Source organism: Pleurodeles waltl, chromosome 6, assembly GCF_031143425.1.
Source record: "Pleurodeles waltl isolate 20211129_DDA chromosome 6, aPleWal1.hap1.20221129, whole genome shotgun sequence".
In the NCBI taxonomy this organism is placed as follows: Eukaryota; Metazoa; Chordata; class Amphibia; order Caudata; family Salamandridae; genus Pleurodeles; species Pleurodeles waltl.
This window is the reverse complement of record NC_090445.1, coordinates 64,633,953-64,653,979: the sequence shown is the minus strand read 5'-3', so window position 1 is coordinate 64,653,979 and position 20,027 is coordinate 64,633,953. Positions and strand designations below refer to the sequence as shown.

Genomic DNA, 20,027 nt, shown 5'->3' with positions numbered 1-20,027 from the left:
ATATTGTGACATTGTTGATGTGTTTTCTGGTATTGCGACTAATAAACTTGCTAATAGAGTGTAACCAATAGGGAATAAATATCATAAATCTTACTAAATTTCGTGTGGTTATTCATGACTGAAAGATCATGTGGTGTTTTAATTCTTATGCCATTGATTAATTTGATTGATTTACTATTGTGAATATTGATGAGGTTATTGACCTATTGATTGACATGCTGATTAGTTATCTCGTCTTAAGGTGTCTTCAATCAGGGTCAAAAGATTAATCGGACTAAAACGAGTCCCAGAGTGAATAAATTATCTAGATTGGGACGCGTTATCAAGGGCAACAGCCAGGTGAGACAGTAAATAACTTTCCTACTTCCTCACCTGTTTTCCCTCTGCCCTTCTCTCCCATTCACTGTTATTCCTGGTTCTCCACTTTCTGGTCATTTTTCACCTCTTTCCTCTCCTCTCCACAATGCTCTTCCACACTTTCTGCAAGACACAGGCACTAGTGTTTTCCTTTCTCCCCTCATGCTGGGAAGGGCCATGGCATTGACTCTTCTCTGAAGAGATCCTTGAGATAGTGAAGGTAGGCTGCACAGCACCATACACACCTGAACCTGAAGGGGTCATTCTCACTGGCAGCTGATTTTATCAATTCATGCCAACAAACTAGAATGCAGCCAGGTTCACCAATAGTTGTGCTGCAGCAACAGGGCCCTTAACTTTCGTAGCCAATAAGGCCACAGCTCACATGCTCCTCCGGGATTGGTGCAATCAGGGTGTATGTTTTGTACACACACGTTTTAGCACTGTATTATGAAAGCAGGTTCCGATGGTAATAATGTTTGACAAGAATTTTGTGCATATTGGTTATGTGGTATTTTGTTGTGGTGATGCACTCTTAGTTTTTATGCTTCTTTGTTTTTGAGCTACTGATAAACCTGTCAGAGCCTCAGGGTGCTCGTTTTACTCTTTTACTCGCAACTCTAAACATGGTAACATTGTTTTGTACCCAATTGGCACATTTAATGTACTTGTAATTCCGTAGTAAAGTGGTACTGCCTGTACTCAGAGCCTGTAAACAAATGCTACTAGTGGGTCTGCAGCTCTGATTGTGCCACCCACTTACATATCCCTTTCAAACAAATCTCAGGGCTGCCATTGCAGCTTGTAGGTGCAGGTTTAAACTGCTATTTTGACATGGCAAAATAAACCTTTTGCCAGGCCTCAACGAACAAGTTACTTACCTTCGGTAACGCACTAACTGATAGAGACTCTATCTAGCTGCAGATTCCTTACCTTTGAATTCCCTGGCATCAGTTTCGAATCTGGAATTTTTTGCTGAGCAATACTCTGCACGTGCCATCGGTTGGCGTTGTACGGATCCGCATGCGCCGTTCAGCTCTACATGGCATCGTCAGCGTCATTGGAGCGGTCTGTAACATCAAGGTTGCCTATAAAGGCACCACCCCGGCGTGCGTACAGTACAGTACAGCAGTTCTTTCACCCAGGAACCATGATAGAACCAACAGTTCGTCTGTGTAAAACTAGAGCCTTAAAAAGGATACACCCTAACCCTACTAGATATATCCGCAGAGTGGGGAGGCACAGGTGGGTATAAGAAATTTGTAGCTAGATAGAGCCTCTACCAGATAATGCGTTACCAAAGGTAAGTAACTTGTTCATCTGATAGAGACTTCTAGGTGCAGATTCCTTACCTTTGAATAGATACCCAAGCCATAACCTCCTGGCGGAGGGCTGTGGATACCTCTACTTCCACTAAAAAGTCATGTAGGACCGAATAGGCAAACTGTCTATCTCTCAGTACCTGATTGTCCATGCAGTAATGTTTTGCGAACGTGTGCAAGGATGCCCATGCTGCTTCCTGATAAATATCTAGGACTGGAAAACCCAGAGCTAGCACAGTGGTAGCAGCTTTGAATGGTAGAATGAGCCCTCAAGCCCTCACGAGGCTGCTTCTTGGCCAATGCAAAACAGATCTTGATGAAGAGAACAACCAAGTGTGAAATGGTTCACTTCTGCACTGCCCGACCATTCTTTGCTCAAACGCACTACACAAACAGTTGGTCATCCACCCATAACTCTTTTGTGCGGTCAAGGTAGAATGACAATGCTATTTTTGGGTGCAGCTGGTGGAGTCATTTCTCTTCCTTAGATGGATGTGGTATAGCAAGGAATGTGGGCATGGTGATATTCTGACCAAGAAGGAATGTAGTCACCACCTTAGGAAGGAAAGAGGTACGTGTTCTAAGAACCACATTGTCTGGGAATATGGGAGATACGGTGGCTTGGATGAAAGAGCTTGCATCTGACTCACCCTCCTGGTACATGTTATACTAAGAAGGCTGTTTTGATGTTGAGTAGCCAGAAGGGACAGTTGTGTAAGGGCTCAAAAGGAGCACACATTAGAAATGTGAGGACCAGATTTAAATCCCATTGGGGCATAACAAAGGGCGTAGGAGGAAACATATGTACAAGCCTTTTGAGGAACCTATGTACAATGGGAGATTTGAAAAGCTGATCAGGTAGCCAAAGAAATGCTGATAAGGCACAAAGATAGCCCTTGAGAGTACCCAAGGCAGACCCTTGTTGGGCATGGTATAGAGTAAAGAGAAGGATATCAGAAAGAGGATCAATAGACCTTTCTGTACAATAATATACAAAGCGTTTCCAATGGCAGGCGTATATTGTTTAAGTGGAGGGGTACCTGGCTTCCAAAATACTTTACAGACTTTGGGAAAAAGGTGAAAAGCCATCAACTGTTGCCGCTCAATCTCCACGCATGTAGGTGCAGAGTTGACAGGTTTGGGTGGAGAACCTTCCTCTGCTGCTGCAACAGAAGATCCTTCCGAAGGGGCAACCTGATTGGAGGATTGATGCTCATTTTTGGAAGCTCGGAATACCAAACTCTCCCTGCCCAATCCGGAGCCACAAGGATTACTTGGGCCCGGTCATTCTTGATCTTCTTGAGAACTCTGGACAGAAGTGGTATGGGTGGAAAGACGTACAGGACGCCTGAATTCCACTCATGATGAAAAGTGTCGCAGAGTAACTGCTGCCTTGGAAACTCCAGCGTGCAATACTGCTGACCTTGTGTGTTCTCTGCGGAGGTGAGCAGATCTAACCAAGGCTCCCCCTACTGCTGAAAGAGTCCTTGCACCACCTCCAGGTGGAGATACCGTTCATGATCCACTAGACACTGACTGTAGAGTTCGTTCGCCTTGGCGTTCGGAGAACCTGCCTGGTGTTGAACCACCAGGGTTATGCTATGCTGTTCCAGCCATGTCCAGAGACGCAGGGCCTCTAAACAAAGGGTCTATGACCCAACACCGCCCTGCTTATTGCAGAACACCTGCACTGTCTTCCCTTTCACAATAGGAAGAAATGCTTTCAATGGCAGTTGGATCACCCGGAGCTCCGATAAGTTGATATGGAATCCTGATTCCACCAGAGACCAGAGGCCCTTGATCTCTGCCTCTCCCAGATGGCCTCCCCATCCCAGAAGTGATGCATCTGTCACTAATGTGATATCTGGTTGGGAAAGGGAGAGGAGTCTGCCTCTGACCCAATCGTAGTTCACTAACCATCACTGCAGGTGTTTTGCAGTTCCCTCTGAGATTTAAACCATGTGGGTAAGATTCCCCTGATGCTGCGCCCACTAGAACTTCAGGTCCCACTGCAAAGCACTCATTTGCCATTTGGCATGTTTGACTAACAGGACGCAGGAGGCCATGAGTCCCAACAGCCTCAGAGTCTGTCTCACCAAAATCCAGGATACAGGCCGAAACATCGGTATCATTACCTGAATATCTTGGACTTGCTGCTCGGGAGGATAAGCCTGAAACTGCACTGTGTCCAGAACAGCTCAGATGAAAGGGAGCTTCTGAGAGAGAGTCAGGTGTGACTTCGGCACCTTTATAGTGAACCCCAGCGAATACAGGGGGTTCGCCGTCGTCTAAAGGTGGCTTATGAGAGCCTGGGGCGTAGAAGCCTTCAACAGCCAGTTGTTGAGGTAGGGGAAAACTGAAACCCCTAAACTGCGCAGATGAGCTGCTACTACCACTATCACTTTGATGAACACCCTAGGGGCACTGGTGATACCGAATTGGAAGCACGGTAAACTGAAAGTGCTCGTGGCCCACCTTGAACTGCAAGTGGCGCCTGAGGGCAGGCAGGATGTGGATATGAAAATAAGCATCCTGCATATTCAACTCTACCAACCAATCTTCTTGGTCTAGGGCAGACAAGACCTGAGCAAGAGTGAGTATCTTGAATTTCTCCTTTTTGAGGAAGAGATTGACGTCCCTTAAATCCAAGATAGGGCGAAGACCCTTGTTCTTTTTTGGAATCAGAAAGTAGCAGGAACAACATCCACTGCCTACTTTTGACATCGGGACCCTTTCTATGGCTCCCTTGGCCAAGAGAGCAATAACTTCCTCGCGGAGCAAGATTAAATGATCCTCCATCAGCCGTTCTTTAATGGAGGCATAGAGGGAGGGAAAGACTGGAAGGGGAGGGGACAGCCCTTCTGTATGATCTGCAAGACAAATTTGTCCATTGCTATGGACCACCAGTGAGGGAGAAGAAATTGAATCCTCCCTCCAACTGGATGAGCATGGTCTTGCAGAATCATACTAGGAGGACTTGGGTGCTGTGGAAGAGGGGGGCTGGGTGGTGGCCGACCTCTGGCTTGACCCTCTGGGTCTAAAGGTACCATGACCACGTCCTCACACTAGATGTTGAGATGATGGAGGACGGTGGGTGACTTGTGGGTGGTGTGGTACCACACGCCTTCCGAAGCCTAGAAAGGCAGGATGCTGGCGAGCAGGTGCCAAGATGCCCAAAGATCTGACTGTAGCGTGAGGGTCATTGAACCTCTCAAGTGCTGAGTCTGCCTTTTCTCCAAATAGGCATGAGCCATTGAAGGGCATGTCCATAAGGTTTGCCTGGACAGCCCCTGAAAAGCCAGACGTACGGAGCCAGGCATGGTGTCGAAGGGCAACTGTCAATGAAATCGGCCTACCTAGCGAGTCGGTCATGTCCAAACCACACCGTATCGTAAATTTGGCTGCATCTGTCCCATCTTTTACAGTGTGAGTGAGAGTGTCCTGCATGCCCTCCAGGACCTGGGGCAGCACGTGTGCCACCGTATCCCATCAAGTATGGGAAAAATGGCCCAATAGGCATGAGGTGTTTACGGACCTCAATGCCAGGCTGGAGGAAGAAAACATTTTCTTTCCAAGCTGGCGCAGCCTCTGGGATTCCATATCTGGGGGAGTGGACGGGAAGGCACCATGGGAAGTAGAGACCTGGACTACCAAGCTTTCCGGGTTGGGGTGTTGGACAAGGAAACTAGGATCATTTGGAGCTGGTCTATGGTGGCGGCCGATGGTCGTATTAACAGGAGTCCTGTGCTGGGTTTGGACCACGTCCCCAGTAGGACATCAGTGAGTGCTTCATTGAAAGGTAACATTGGCTCCGATGTGGAAACCCCCGGCTAAAGCACCTCAGTCAGGAGGTTCGTCCTGACTGGCACCATAGACATATCTAGGTCCAGGACCTCAGCTGGCTAATGAACCACCATAGCATATGAAGCTCCCTCCTCCGTAGCTACAGTAGGATGTGAGAGCATGCCAGTATCTGGAGAAGTATCCAGTCCACTGGCTTCCCCTAGTTCCTCATACCAGTCCATATGCTTCAATCCATACTCTAAAGTGTAATAGGACCCCTCTCATTCCTCTACTGTACCTGGCTGTTCCAAAAAAGCCTCAGGTAGTGATCTGGCCCCTGTCGGCGCCATCGAAGCCGGAATCGGCGTTGTACAATGTTGTTCCGTGTCTGGATCATCTGGGATAAGGATGGGGCTCGCTCCACCGGTGGGTGCCAGTGGAGGGGGGAGTGTCGACGTCTGGAGCGATGCCAGAGGAGGTCGACTGTGTGAATTCGGCATTTCCCCTGTTCCGGTATCGGATGCTGGAGTCCACAAGGCTAGTGAGGCCGAAGCCATCGGCGTCAAACCTGATGGGACCCCGCGGGACCCGAAGGCACTCCAGCAGGGGCAGCCAGCTCAAATACGAGGCCCATGGCATTATGAAACTCTTTGAGTTGAGGGGAGGTCACTCCAGCTCCTGAAAAGTGGAGAATCTCGGAGTCGGCCCAGGCATCAGTTCTGCTGAACTGTGCCTGGAACGTCAACATTCCCGAGATGCTGATGGGCATGGCAAAGTCGAATTCCACTTGGACTTCTTCTTCTTCTTATGCCTCTTCCCCAATTGCCCGGATGACCTCGAGTGAGAAGAAGAGGACTTAGGGCTCCTGGAGCGGTTCCGCGACCTCCTCCTTCACCGGGACCTAGGAGTCGTGGAAACCGAAGTTGATTGCCGGGCCGCCATAAGCGTCAGAGAGCGCTCTCTCAAAGCTTTCGGGGGTTACTCATAGACATGGCCCAATGGCAGCCGCGACACGGCTTAAATCCCATCTTCTTCAATGTCTTCCTGTACAAACTTCAAAAGACTTGAAAAAAAGGTAGAAAAAAGGCCTGCCAAAAAAAAAAGGCAGACGGTAGCTCGATCCCGGACCTGCGCTTAACCCGGGTGCCAGGGGGGTGCCTTTATAGGTGACCGTGACATCACAGATGGCTCCAATGACTCTGACGATGTACACGGAGTCAAACGATACACGCGGATCCAAACGACACCACCTGATGGCATGCACAGGATACTACTCAGCAAAAAATTCCAGATTCGAAGCTGAAGCCAGGGAATTCAAACGTAAGGAATCTGCAGCTAGAAATCTCTATCAGGTATTCCTTTTTGTTAGGTACCCCTAGGATACTGCACCCGGCCGCCCCCGTGCCGCTGAGGGTGTAGTTTTTGTGTGGACTTGTGTCCCCCCCGGTGCCCTACAAAATCCCCCCTGGTCTGCCCTCCGAGGACGCGGGTACTTACCTGCTGGCAGACTGGAACCGGGGTACCCCCTTCTCCATTGAAGCCTATGCGTTTTGGGCACCGATTTGACCTCTGCACCTGACCGGCCCTGAGCTGCTGGTGTGGTAACTTTGGGGTTGCCCTGAACCCCCAACGGTGGGCTACCTTGGACCCAAACTTGAACCCCGTAGGTGGTTTACTTACCTACAAAACTAACAAACACTTACCTCCCCAGGAACTGTTGAAAATTGCACTGTCTAGTTTTAAAATAGCTATATGTCATTTATGTGAAAACTGTATATGCTATTTTACTAATTCAAAGTTCCTAAAGTTCCTAAGTGAAATACCTTTCATTTAAAGTATTGTTTGCAAATCTTGAACCTGTGGTTCTTAAAATAAACTAAGAAAATATATTTTTATATATAAAAACCTATTGGCCTGGAATTGTCTTTGAGTGTGTGTTCCCCATTTATTGCCTGTGTGTGTACAACAAATGCTTAACACTACCCTCTGATAAGCCTACTGCTCGACCACACTACCACAGTCATTCAATAATGACTCAGTGGGTGTCCCCTGGATTCCAGTAATGATTCAGAAGGAGTCCACAGAAGCCTAAAGATTAAGAACCACTGGTGTAGACAGTGCTTAATTTGTGCTTGTTGTTGCACTTATTTTTGCGGGCCGGCGCTTAATTTTCTGTCTCAAGCATTTGGGAAAGACAGAGGAAGAGAAAAACAAAAAAGCGTCATAAAGGGAGAGAGCAGAAAGCTGTAGGAGTGAGCTGAAGGGCAGGGAGGGGCTGTAAATAGACTACAGAGGCCCATGATGGCTTCAGGATTACGCTGCCTCGGTATTCCGTGTTTTGCACATTTAATTGTAGCAGCTGCGTATTTAAGAGGAGGGCTTTGGGAACCGGCACATTTTTAGTTACAAATTAGGAACTGGTAGGGGAAATGACTTTACTGAACCAGTGCCACCTTTCTCATTGTGGCTGTTTAATAAACTGTGTTAGGGAGGCACTTATGGAACTAAGAAACAGCAAATTGTTTTGTATTGATTTTACAAAACAAAAGAGCCCTAGGCTCATTCAAGGTTTTTTTTTTAATGTTCGATGAAACACTTTAATCAATAAAGACATTTTTTTGCCCCAACACTACAACTGCCAGAGAAACTTTAATAAAATACATTGTCTAACAGTAACTAATTTTTAACTATTTGCAAAGGCCCTGTGATTAATGTTAAATCATGGTGATATATCAAAAAGAAGTAAATATATGGACAAAACCTGTTTGCTAGAAAATGAAAGTCCAGTAAGGCTCCTACAGAGAGCTCATATTTAGGAGCCTATCCTGGATTAAAACAATCTTATCCAGGGTGATGAGGAGCCCCCCTGAAGAAGCAGGCCACCTTGGTGGACAAGAGTCCAGTCAAATATGGGAAATTTATCTTGAGTGTGAATCTTTACTAGGACTGTACGAATTCACTAAAATCCCTTTAAGAATGAGAGGCTTTTTGTGTTTTTGAGAGATTTGGGAGGTTGTATGAAAGCCTATACAGAATACTACTCACTACGCTGTAGTTTCTTCAATGCTCCTTCAACACCAAACAATTTGCACTCGTGGTTCAGACCTTCCAGAGGACCTCAGATCACCATGCAAGCAGGATTCAACCGGTTAAAGGAACCAGGATCCCTATCTTCTCAGTTAAAGAATGTCAGACTGAAATGGTTGAGCATCATCTTTGTATGATGCCACGGTGTGTATTTTACCAATGGAATGGGTGGTTGCACTAAAAGGACTTCATTTTCTACATTTGGCAGACAACATGTAGCTCTACATAGACAGTGGCTGTGTTATTTATGTTTCCGGTATACAACGAAGTACAAGAACGTTTCTTCTATGTCTCTTTCTTCTGCACATCTGTGCAGTCATGCCCCCAATGTTCCCACCCACACCAATGCTGTTCTGCCTGAAATGTGTGATCTTGTGGTATGGCCCCATGTTGGACTTGGCCTTTTCTGCAGGGTCATCTCCAGACTTTTAGCCTTTATCCTTCTATTTTTGCTGAATTTGTTTTTGTTGGTCTTAGGACTCTGTGCACTTTACTACTGTTAAACAGTGCTGAAGTGCTTGTGCTCTCTCCTTAAAACATGGTAGGATTGGCTCTTACCAAATTGGCACAGTACTTTTTTGTATGTCCCTATTAAAGTGGCCCTACAGGTGCCCAGAGCCTGTAAATTGAATGCTGCTAGTGGGCCTGCAGCCCTGATTGTGCCACTGACTTAAGTAGCCCTTTGAACATGTCTTGTAGTGTTGTTAGTTTTACGTATCCTTTGCGCATTAGCTTCAGGCTTTAGGCCTTTGTGCACTTTGCCCTGGATGTGTTTTATTCATTTGCTTGCAAGCTTAGAGCCTCTGTGCACTTTGCTCTAAATGCTTTTTATTAGGCTTCGTACTGTTATTTTTTAAATAGCCAGTTCTACAGTCTTGTTTTATATTCATATCACACTGTTTAGCCTACTTCAGCGCTGGAGTTCTCCATAACACATTCTTGTTCACTCTGTGCTTCAGTCAAGGATACAGTCTGGTACATTGCCGATAGACGTGGTAGGAGTTTAGTCTTTGGCATTCCTGCGTAGGGACATTTTGTGATCACTGTGACATGTTAGTTATAAAAACACTTCCTTGTCCCAATACACGCAAGAGGGAGATTCCGACCAGGGAACCACAACTAGACGCTGACTGCCTCGTTGCAGATGCTGAATCAAGATCACAGGCCTTTGCTCAGGTATGAGGGCTGATGTCTCCCCAGTGATTCAGAAAGGCAAGTTAGAAGCTTAACATGCTGTGCTCGAAAAAGAACTAGCAGAGGGAGTGTAGAAACTATTAGACACAATGATAGCGTTGTTCTTATGTTTTACTCTCCTGGTGACTATTTCAATCCTATTGTGTTGTATGGTTCTGGTTATTGCGGCTCACGCCTTATTATCTAAAATGCAGTCGTTTTATTAAAACATTATATAAAACTTATACTGCCTTTGTCATTTGTATATGAGATCATACTGTAAATGAGAGAGTAGGTTTGGATCTGAGTGACCACGACTTCCCTGAGAGGTTCCAAAGATGTCATGCGCTCGGCTGCCCAATTATCTCTTCCCTGTGGGAGAAATGAGGCATTTAGGGTGACAGAGTTCCTTACACGTGGGTCAGACTCAGTCCCCCACATCGTGATCGATCCTGCTGCCTAGAAATCCAGTAGTCTCATTTAGGATAATGAGAGCCCACGCGACAGTCTCAGGCCTGCCACTGCAGCCCGTGTGCAGTATGTAACTGTTCATTTCAGTCTAACAAAAAATACCTTTTGCCAGGCCCAACCTTCCTTTTTAATACATACAGGTCACCCCTTGGGCAGATGCTGGAAAGCCCAGAGGGCAGGATGCAGTGTACATAAAAAGTGTGATATGTAATTTTAAGGTATACATGTCCTGGTAGTGAAAAACTCTGAAACAGTTTTTTCAGTAGTTCAAGGCTTATCTTTCAAATAGCGCTGAAACTACCTTATTCTATTTAATAAGCTGTAATGTCCAAATAGGAGCAGGTAACTATCATCCTGTTTGGTGTCTTTGGAATTGTAATGAAAAATCCTAACATATGGTGAAGTCAAATTTTAAAATTAAAATTTAGAAAATACCACTTTTAGGAAGTTGGCATTTTCCTGCCTTAGCCATTTGGCACCTGCAACCTGTCTCTGAGTCACATGACTGGGTGTAGCTGACATACTGTTTCATGTATTCCTCCTAGACAGCCACACACATTAGAGAGCTTAGGTATGCCAAGATAGGCCATCACTGGCAGGATGGCAGGGAGGCGCAGGGCACAGCCCTAATTACACTTGATTAGGCTGTGTCCTGCCTCCACACAAAGGCACGCATAACCCTCCATAGTTAGCCTGGAGTCACGGCAGGGACGGCAGGGCACCTGAGCATTTCAAGAGGGAACCTCTAGAAGCCTCTCCCCATTGAAAGGCAAAAGTGGGTATACATACTGGACCTCAGAAACCAACTCTTCAGTACACTTCTGGACCTATAGATACTCTGCCAAGAAAAATAACTGCTGTGCTGCTGAAATGACTACCACTCTACTGGACTGCTGCTTTGAAGTAACTGCTGCCCTGCTGTGCTGATCTACTGCCTGTTGCTCTTTTGCCTGGGTGAGAAGGACTGAGCCTGCACCTCTTGAACCCAGAACCCCAGAGTGTCTCCATGGGCTAGTTGGCAGACCTCCTGATCTGAAGCCTTAGGAACACAATAGGTTTCCAACCAACCTTGCTTCTGCAACCTGGCTCCGTCATCTGTGAGTCTACCCTGCAAAGTGGCGCCACCCTAGTCCTGGACCCTTGGAAGTGGGCCTGAGGTGCTCTGCCAGCTCATCTGTGAAACCAGTAGAACCAACACATCTCCTCTGCTGCTCGGCACAGACCTGAGCAGAACTGATGAATCGGCTCTTCTGCATGGATCTTCCTATCACAAGGTCTCTGAATCCTCTTGCAGCCCAGGAATAACCTCAGAACCAACAGCCTCAGAACTAACTTTTCTCTTTGACTGCACGATGCAGGTTCAATGTAAGCCTTCACGTCTCTCATTGATAGCAGCCTTGACATTGTCGCTGAACTCCGCATCACAGGCCTTGGACTGCGCAACGGAACATCAATGCCAGACTTCACACCACATGCCGTTGTAAACAGAATTCTCCATGGCGATGCAGGTTACTCTGTTAGCAGGATCCCAGTGAGACAGGCAAAAACATACTACATACATGTAAAATTGGGGGTAACATGCCAAGAAAGATGGTACTTTCCTACAGAAAGTCTCAGTTATCTTCTAAGTTAAGGCAGATTGTAGCCTCACCCACCTTTGCACTTCTGTCTCACACATAAATTACAGCCACCCATTGCAAAAGAGACATACAGAAAGGACTTCTACCTGAAGTTTGCCCTCCATGACTCACAAGAAGGAGCGCGAACACAAACACCACCGTGGAATGGATCACCGCCATCCTGCAAGAGAAGCAAGGGCAAGCGTTATTGTGTATAAAAACTGTATAACTTGTGAGCCCCTGTTCACTCCGAACATGGTCAGCATTAATAGTGTACTTGATTAAGGTAGGTTTGGAAATGGCACCTTCTCTCAGGTCTTAAGCAATGAGTGTTAGACCTTTGCTTAGACAGTGATCCCACACTTTGGAATGTTTCTCTGTTGAAAGAAAGGGGAGGGTGCCTTCCAATGAAGGGCCTTGTGGAGAGCAGAGAAGCAGTCTAGTCCCTCCATGGGATCCTTCGGGAACAGGAAGAGTGATGCGGAGGATTGGTGAGGGGGACAAGCAGGGTTGGGCTTACAGGAGGGATATATAGTTAGGTGGGGAAAGGAATCGGTCTCCTCTGCACCAGCCGATCATGCTGCTAGGAAGTTGGTTGGGTGAGGTAGGGAATAGGTAGCGTCATGGCTTCAGGCCACATCGTGAAGGCTGTCCGTGACGCTCTCCACGTTCACAGTGCAGCCGGCAGGGGAGATTTACCCAGGCCTGGTATTCTCGACCAGGCCTGGGTGGGGGATTGGTGCAGCCTACGCGCACCGCGGTACACAGTGTGGCAGTGGTGGCGGTTGCCACCTGCCAATCGCCGTAGGTAGGGAAGGGGAGAAGGAAGGCAGCAAGGGGGTGGGGACGCGGAGCGTCCAACAAACCCCAATCCCCATGAGTCTCACAGCAGCTGAGGCAGGTTGGGGGACCAAGATAGAGGATATGGTGGGACTGTAGTGTGGGGCCCCAAACACATAGGCCTTTGTAGGACACAAGAGGGCCCCTTGGGCACCCCTCCTGTGACAGTGTCCTTTTGCAGATGGGAGGGGGCAGGGCCAGAGAGCCCAGGAGAAGGGGACCAGACACTGAACCTGTCTGCTGGCAGGGGCAAGCAGGAGGAGAGGGGCAAGGGCAGGTCTCTGGGAGCCAAAAGGTACGGAGGCAAGGCCAAACCAGTGGACAGCCAGGGACAGGAGGCAGGTTTGTAGGGGACACCGCAGAGGTGCTTTGGGGGAGCAGGCTGGGACAAGTGGTGGGGGGCATTCGGGGTGCAGGACACAGCTGGCAGCCGCCACAGATTGGGCGACATTAGATATTGAAGCATCTTGGTTGGTGGCCAAATGAGGACAGGTGGGCTCAAGTGTGTAAGGACAGGGAGGAGGCACTAGGGCGGGAGAGGCAGATCAAGAGATGGTCAGTAGCACTACTATGTGAATGTATTCAATCTTCCCCATAGATATATACAGGCGAAGGAAGGTTCTGAAGAGGAGGGGGAAATGGCGCATAGGCCAAAGGTTCCCAAAAACCATGGATAACTGGACATCATTTTTTATTTAAGCAAGCATTTATTGCGAGAAATACCCTGAAAGGGCTATTGCAATGTTTAAATATATGGATATTATCTTCAAAGCGCAGATGCATTTTGGGGGTTTTGCGCTCTGGCCAGCCTGGCACAACAATGTCGATCTATCAGCAGCAGAGAAGCCCAAGGCGCTCCTGGGGGATTGGCAAAGTTGCTGCCTTGGTTGCGACTGTACCCGGATACGGACATAGCGTGAAGATTGGATTGGGGCAGCAAGTGCATTGATAGGCATACAATTTGCAGTCCACCAGGGAACTGCCAGAAGGGGCAATTGCCAAATTGAGTAAAGAAGTGTCAGAAGGCAGAATATCGGGCCCCTTTTACGAGTGGCCTTTTGGAGGATGTGAAGATTTCACCTGTGGATGTGGTGCCTAAAAGACCAAAGGAGATTTTTTCTCATACATCATTGGTCTTGGCTGGACACGGGGTCAGTGAATGATTTCACCGCGCCAAAAGATACACGAGTGGGTATGCCTCAGTCGATGATGCTAGATGGCTCATCCGAGGGGGTGGCAGGGGATTGGAATTGGCTAATTGTGATTTTAAGGCAGTTTTTCAACTCTTACCTATTCATCTGGAGGATTTCTCCTTGCTGGGCATGCGGCTGGAAGGAGCCATATATGTCGACAGGGTTCTCCCTATGGGTTGTGCTGTTTTGTGTGTCTTGTTAAAAGCCTTTAGTATATTCCTATAGTGGGTTTTACACCAAAGTGAGTGGGCATCAAGCGGTGTCGTACTATTTGGATGATTTCTGGCTTGTGGGGATGACGGGAACTGGGGCGTGCAACAGGGCCCGAGGGATTTTTGAGCAGTTGGCGTTCGAGATAGGAGCACCTCTGGCAACGAAATTGACTGAGAGCCCAGCTGTATATTAACTTTCTTGGGCATTGAGCTTGATACAATGACACTTGTGGTACGACTTCTAGCAAAAAAAGGTTGAGGAAAGGCTGACTTTTCGGTGACATTTTCAGCTGGTACATAAGATAGATCTGCCGATGGCTGAGTGGCTATTCAGTTTCCTCGCTTTTGCTTGCAGGGTGGTTTGTGGGGGCAAGGTTTTTTTGATGGCGCATGGATCTGGTGATGTCGGGGTTCCCCTTCCTCATCACAGGATTCTGCTGTTGCTGGGCTTTTGGAAGAGGACATAAAGGTCTGGGAGATGCAGTTTAATGGGGTCTTGATGGTTTGCCTAGAGGAGGGCACTGTCTGGCAGGTTCAGATAATCTCACATGCAGCGGGAGTATCAAGTTTGGGCATATACTGGGAAGGTCCGTGGTGCGCGGAGGCGTGGCCAGAGCTGTGGTAGAAGCGGGGCAGAAGTAGTGCTTTCTTGGAATTTTCTGCTGCTGATATTGCATTGAATTGCAGTGTTGCAGTGGGTTCGCTGGTGGGGCAGCAAAACGCCCCAAGGGTTTTGCTGGGTGGCAGTAGATGGGGAAGGGTGGAGAGTCAGATGCGGACCTGGCCACCCTTCCAGGGAGGAAGAAGAATCAATTGAAGGATGACAGCGAGGGGGATGCTCGAATGAGGCAGGGGATGAAAGAGGAATGTGGATAGTGGGTGAATGAAAGCAGAAGCTGGGTGAATGGAGGAAAAAGTGGGGGAATGAATTGAGAACTGAAGGATCTAAAGGGGTGGCACAGGAAAGTTTATGAGTGGGAAGTTTCAAAAGCTATGCAAATGTTATGGTACAAATAAGCAATCCTGTCCTAATAAATGGCCTTTTACACTATTCAAGAGTGTTGTGATGATTATGTCCTGATGATTGAAGATAAGCTAAAAGTGTAGGGTAATTACTAGTTCATTTGTTAATGTGATATTGTTGTTGTGGATAATCATCATGTGCTCGTTCGGGTAATCACCACTTCCTTATTGCAAACCTTATTGCGGACGCTAACATCCACCTTCTGTTAGTTCAACGTGTGCAAGGGTTCCAAGATACAACTATTCAACACATGGACTATCACTATTAAAGCAAAAGTGATTAATTTATATTCAGGCATTTTCAAGGAGTATGCTGGGGATGTGCTATATGTAAGATGCTAATAAACTCTCCCAAAGTCATTTTCCAATTTTGCAATATTGCTGACTCATGTATGGCTGTCATTTCACCAAATGTCAGAGGTAGTGAGTCACCTCACACACCCTTTAACCTTGATGATGTCACAGCAAGTGATATAATATGGCCTTTGACCCTAAACACAGTGTCACATGACCACATTGAAGACATCTGAATAATTAACACTGCTGAAGTTCTGTATAACAGCATGATTGGTGTAACTCAGTACAGAGAAATTACCATATTAGAAACCACCAATATTAAGGTGCTGACATGATCTTTGAAAGTGGTGAAATGTAATACTTGCATTGTAGTGAAACAGACCTCTTCTAGGTGGGCTTGAGCTGGGATCCCCCACTGAGAACATTTTTAAGATAATGTGGACAAATAGGCCCTCATTCTGACCCTGGCGGTCGGCGGAGAGACGGCGGTCGGACCGCGAACAGACCGGCGGTATTAAAAATGGCATTCTGACCGCGGCGGTCCCCGCCGCGACCGACCGCTACTTCTCCACTCCGACCGCCACGGCGGTCATGACCGCGGGGCTGGAGTTTGCGCACTCCGGCCCGGCGGTCGTCCCAAGACCGCCAAGGGTATTATGACCCTGCCTACCGCCGCGGTTTCTTGCGGGCGGGAACCGCCGTGCGAACCATGGCGGTAAGCACTATCGGGGCCAGGGAATTCCTTCCCTGGCACTGATAGGGGTCTCCCCCACCCCCCACTACCCACCCGAGTCCTCCCCCCACACCCTCCACCCCCCTGCCACCCCCCAGAGGTGGTACGAACCCCCTCCCCACCCCCACCCCGACATGCACATACATGTACCCCGACATGCACACACCCCCAACATGCACATATACACACCCCCTACACACACATACACAACGGGGACACATACCCGCACACATACATGCCGACATGCGCACCTGCCGAACAGCACACATTACCCATAGACACAGCAGCACCCCCCGCCCGCATACACGCACTCACACACCCCCTCTACACACTCACACGCACACCCCCATGCACGCCCACATCACACAACACCCCCCCACACCCTCCCCTCACGGACGATCAACTTACCTTGTGCGTTGGTCCTCCGGGAGGCGACGGGAGCCATAGGGACGTGACCGCCAACAGAAGACCGCCAACAGAAGACCGCCACACAGAAATGTGGGTCGTAATTCTGTGGGCGGTGTTCTGCTGGCGTGGCGGTGGAGGTTGACCAGTCTCCACTTTCCCGCCGACCGCCAGTGTGGCTGCTGGCGGTTTTCCGGCGGAACGCTCCCAGCGGTCAGAATGTGCACAGCGGCACACCGCGGCGGTCGGCGGTCTTCACCGCGGCGGTAACTCAGCGGTCTTGCGAAAAGACCGCCAAGGTCAGAATGAGGGCCATAGTGTTTTAAAAAGCACAGTTCTCACATACATATGCTAAAAGGCGACAGGCCTTTTAAGCATGGATGTCAATTCACCAAAACTCCAGGGGTAGCGGAAGTGACATCACACACCATCTCATCTTTACTTTCACTCTCACACACATGCTTTGCAAACACACATTCACTCATAAACACACTATGTTACACAAGCACAGTCTCAACTGCAAGCGAGCACACAACATATATTTAGAAGGGTTTATGTTACCTCAGCTACTAAGTAGGGCCATATTACAGCTAACTGTACTCCATTTTTCACTACACTAATAGTGAATAATATATTATTCTCTATTAGTGTAATTAAAAAAACTGATGGAAAACAAGGAAGTGGAGCCCCAATCAACGTCCATAAGGACGAGCTGCCCCTGTGTTCCTTGCACTGATTTTGCTACCTCTGAGCCCACAGGTCGCAGAGTCAGTGCCAGGGGTAACAAGGGGCAAGCTGGGGGTTGCAGCTGGGACCTCTTGTGACCCCTAAATGACATCCATGCTTTTATGGTGCAGCAAGATATGCCATGCTAATGAAAGCTGACACAATGAGTTCACACCATTGTTTTGAATGTGCTAGGAATGCTCCATTATGTCTAAAGTCATCTCCATTGTGCTAAGGCCAGCATTTTGTCACGGGTGCCCTAAATATAACAGGAGTGCCCCCTTATACCAAAAATTACATACAATATCCCTGGGTCAGAATTACGCAGTATCATCCTTTACAATGTGTTACCTTCATCTGAAATTACTTCGAATGCATCAGGGCCAGAATTTTGCCATGGTTACTCCCCTATCATTTATCATGGTTTTCCTCCATTATATAGCAGAGCATTTCCAATGAGCTAACTCCAGCATTTTGCCATGGGTGCCATTTCTGTCGAAAATTACTTCCAGCATGCCAGTACCAGTATTTTTACAGGTGTCCATCATTCTAATAATTGTGGTATTTTTTTCTTTGAGGCCTGTATAAACCAAGATTTACCTTCAGTATGCCATGGTCAATGGCAGACGACTAGCAAGCATAACAACACTGTTAGACCTGACAGCCCTAGGGTGTCATCCCCCAACTTTGTGCCTTCCTCCCTCCACTTTTCTGACACTATTTTTGCTGGTTTTAGGACTCTGCACACTTTACCACTGCCAACCAGTGCTAAAGTGCATATGTTCTCTCTCTTAAACATGATAACATTGGTCCATTCTCAATTGGCATATTTGATTTACTTGTAAGCCCCTAGTAAAGTGCACTGCATGTGCCCAGGGCCTGTAAATTGAATGCTACTAGTGGGGCTGTAGCACTCACATAAGTAGCCCCTTAACCATGTTTCAGGCCTGCCATTGCAAGGCCTGTGTGTGCAGTTTCACTTTCACTTCGACTTGGCATTCAAAAGTACTTGCCAAGCCTTAAACGCCCCTTTTTCTACATATGTCACCCCTAATGTAGGCCCAAGGTAACCCATAGGGAAGGGTGCTATGTAGGTAAAAGGCAGGACACATACATGTGTGTTTTATATGTCCTGGTAGTGGAAAACTCCTAAATTTGCTTTCCACTACTGTGAGGCCTGCTCCTTTCATACGAGAGCATTAGGGCTACCCTCATATACTGTTTGAGTAGTCGATTCTGATCAGAAAGAGGTAACCAGGTCATATTTAGTATGGCCAGAAGGGTAATAGAACATCCTGCTTATTGGTGAGGTTGGGTTTTATATTAATATTTTAGAAATGACACTTTTAGAAAGTGAGCATTTCTCTGCACTGTGCCGTACAGCCTGTCTCCAATCCACGTCTGACTGGGCTGGTTGACAGCACCCTTGTGCATTTCACCCAGATAACCACAAACACAGGATACTCAGTCACACCTGCACTCATCTGCATACTGAATGGGCCTTTCTGGGCTAGGAAGGTGGAGGGCCTGACACTTACATTTCAAAGGCTAGTGGCCTGCCCTCACACAATGGACTGCCAAACCTCCTACTGCGACCCTGGCCGACAGACCTGTACTGAAAGGGGACCTTGTGCACTTCAAAACCACGTCAAAGGCATCTTTGGGCATATAAACTGGGTCTCTGAACCCACCAACTCAGACACTTCTTGTCCTGAACCTGCAACCTGTCAAGAGGAACTGCCTGGCTGCCCAAAGGACTCATCTGGACTGCTTTGCTGAGAAGGGCTGGTGCCCTGCTGCCCTCTGACGTTGCTGAGGTGTGCTCTTCAAGGGCTTGGATTGAGCTTTCCTCCTGTTTTCTGAAGTCTCAGGGCCAAAAAGACTTTGGGGGTCATTCTGACTCCCGCCGGCCACGGTAACCGCAGGGCCGGTGGGAGCCGCCAGAATACCGCTGCGCGGTCAGAAGACCGCCGCGGTTATTCTGAGTTTCCCGCTAGGCGGGCGGGCGACCACCAGAAGGCCGCCCGCCCGCCCAGCGGGAAACCCCCTTCCACGAGGATGCTGGCTCCGAATGGAGCCGGCGGAGTGGAAAGGGTGCGACGGGTGCAGTTGCACCCGTTGCGATTTTCAGTGTCTGCATGGCAGACACTGAAAATCTTGGTGGGGCCCTGTTACGGGGGCCCCTGCAGTGCCAATGGCATGGGCACTGCAGGGGCCCCCAGGGGCCACACGACACCCCTTACGGCCAACCTGTTCCTGGCGGCCAAAACCGCCAGGAACAGGATGGCGGTAAGGGGGTCGGAATCCCCATGGCGGTGCTGCAAGCAGCGCCGCCGTGGAGGATTCCCCAGGGCAGCGGGAAACCGGCGGTACACCACCGGTTTCCCGTTTCTGACCGCGGCGTCAGAATGCCCAGGGATGCACCGCCAGCCTGTTGGCGGTGCATCCGCGGTCCCCGGCCCTGGCAGATTTTACCGCCAGGGTCGGAATGACCCCCTTTATCTCTTCAAGGTACTCCTTGTGTGCCGAAAATCGATGCGCAGCCTGCTGGAAACGATGCACAGCCTGCCTTGTGATGAGAAAATCACTGCACAGCCGAACCGACGCAGCCCGACTTACAGAGAGAAGAATCAATCCATTGCCTGCCCTGCTGCCGCAAATTTGATGTACAGCCTACTGGATCAATGCACAGCAGAAAAGGAACGACACAGCCTGACTTCCTGAGTGAAGAATTGACGCAGCACCTGCCGTGCGACTGACAATTCAAAGCATCGCCTACCGGATCA

At 48.4% G+C, this 20,027-nt stretch overlaps 1 protein-coding gene across 1 annotated transcript in view; it reads right to left on the bottom strand.

Annotated features, from left to right (window-relative positions):
- The window catches only part of LOC138301857 (butyrophilin subfamily 2 member A1-like), a 69,331-nt gene that overhangs the window by 41,632 nt on the left and 7,672 nt on the right, over positions 1 to 20,027 (bottom strand). Inside the window, exon 2 of the mRNA XM_069242350.1 lies at positions 11,920 to 11,993. Coding sequence (XP_069098451.1) covers positions 11,920 to 11,992 — 73 coding nt within the window. The 5' untranslated portion in view covers position 11,993. The remainder of the gene's footprint in view (positions 1 to 11,919; positions 11,994 to 20,027) is intronic.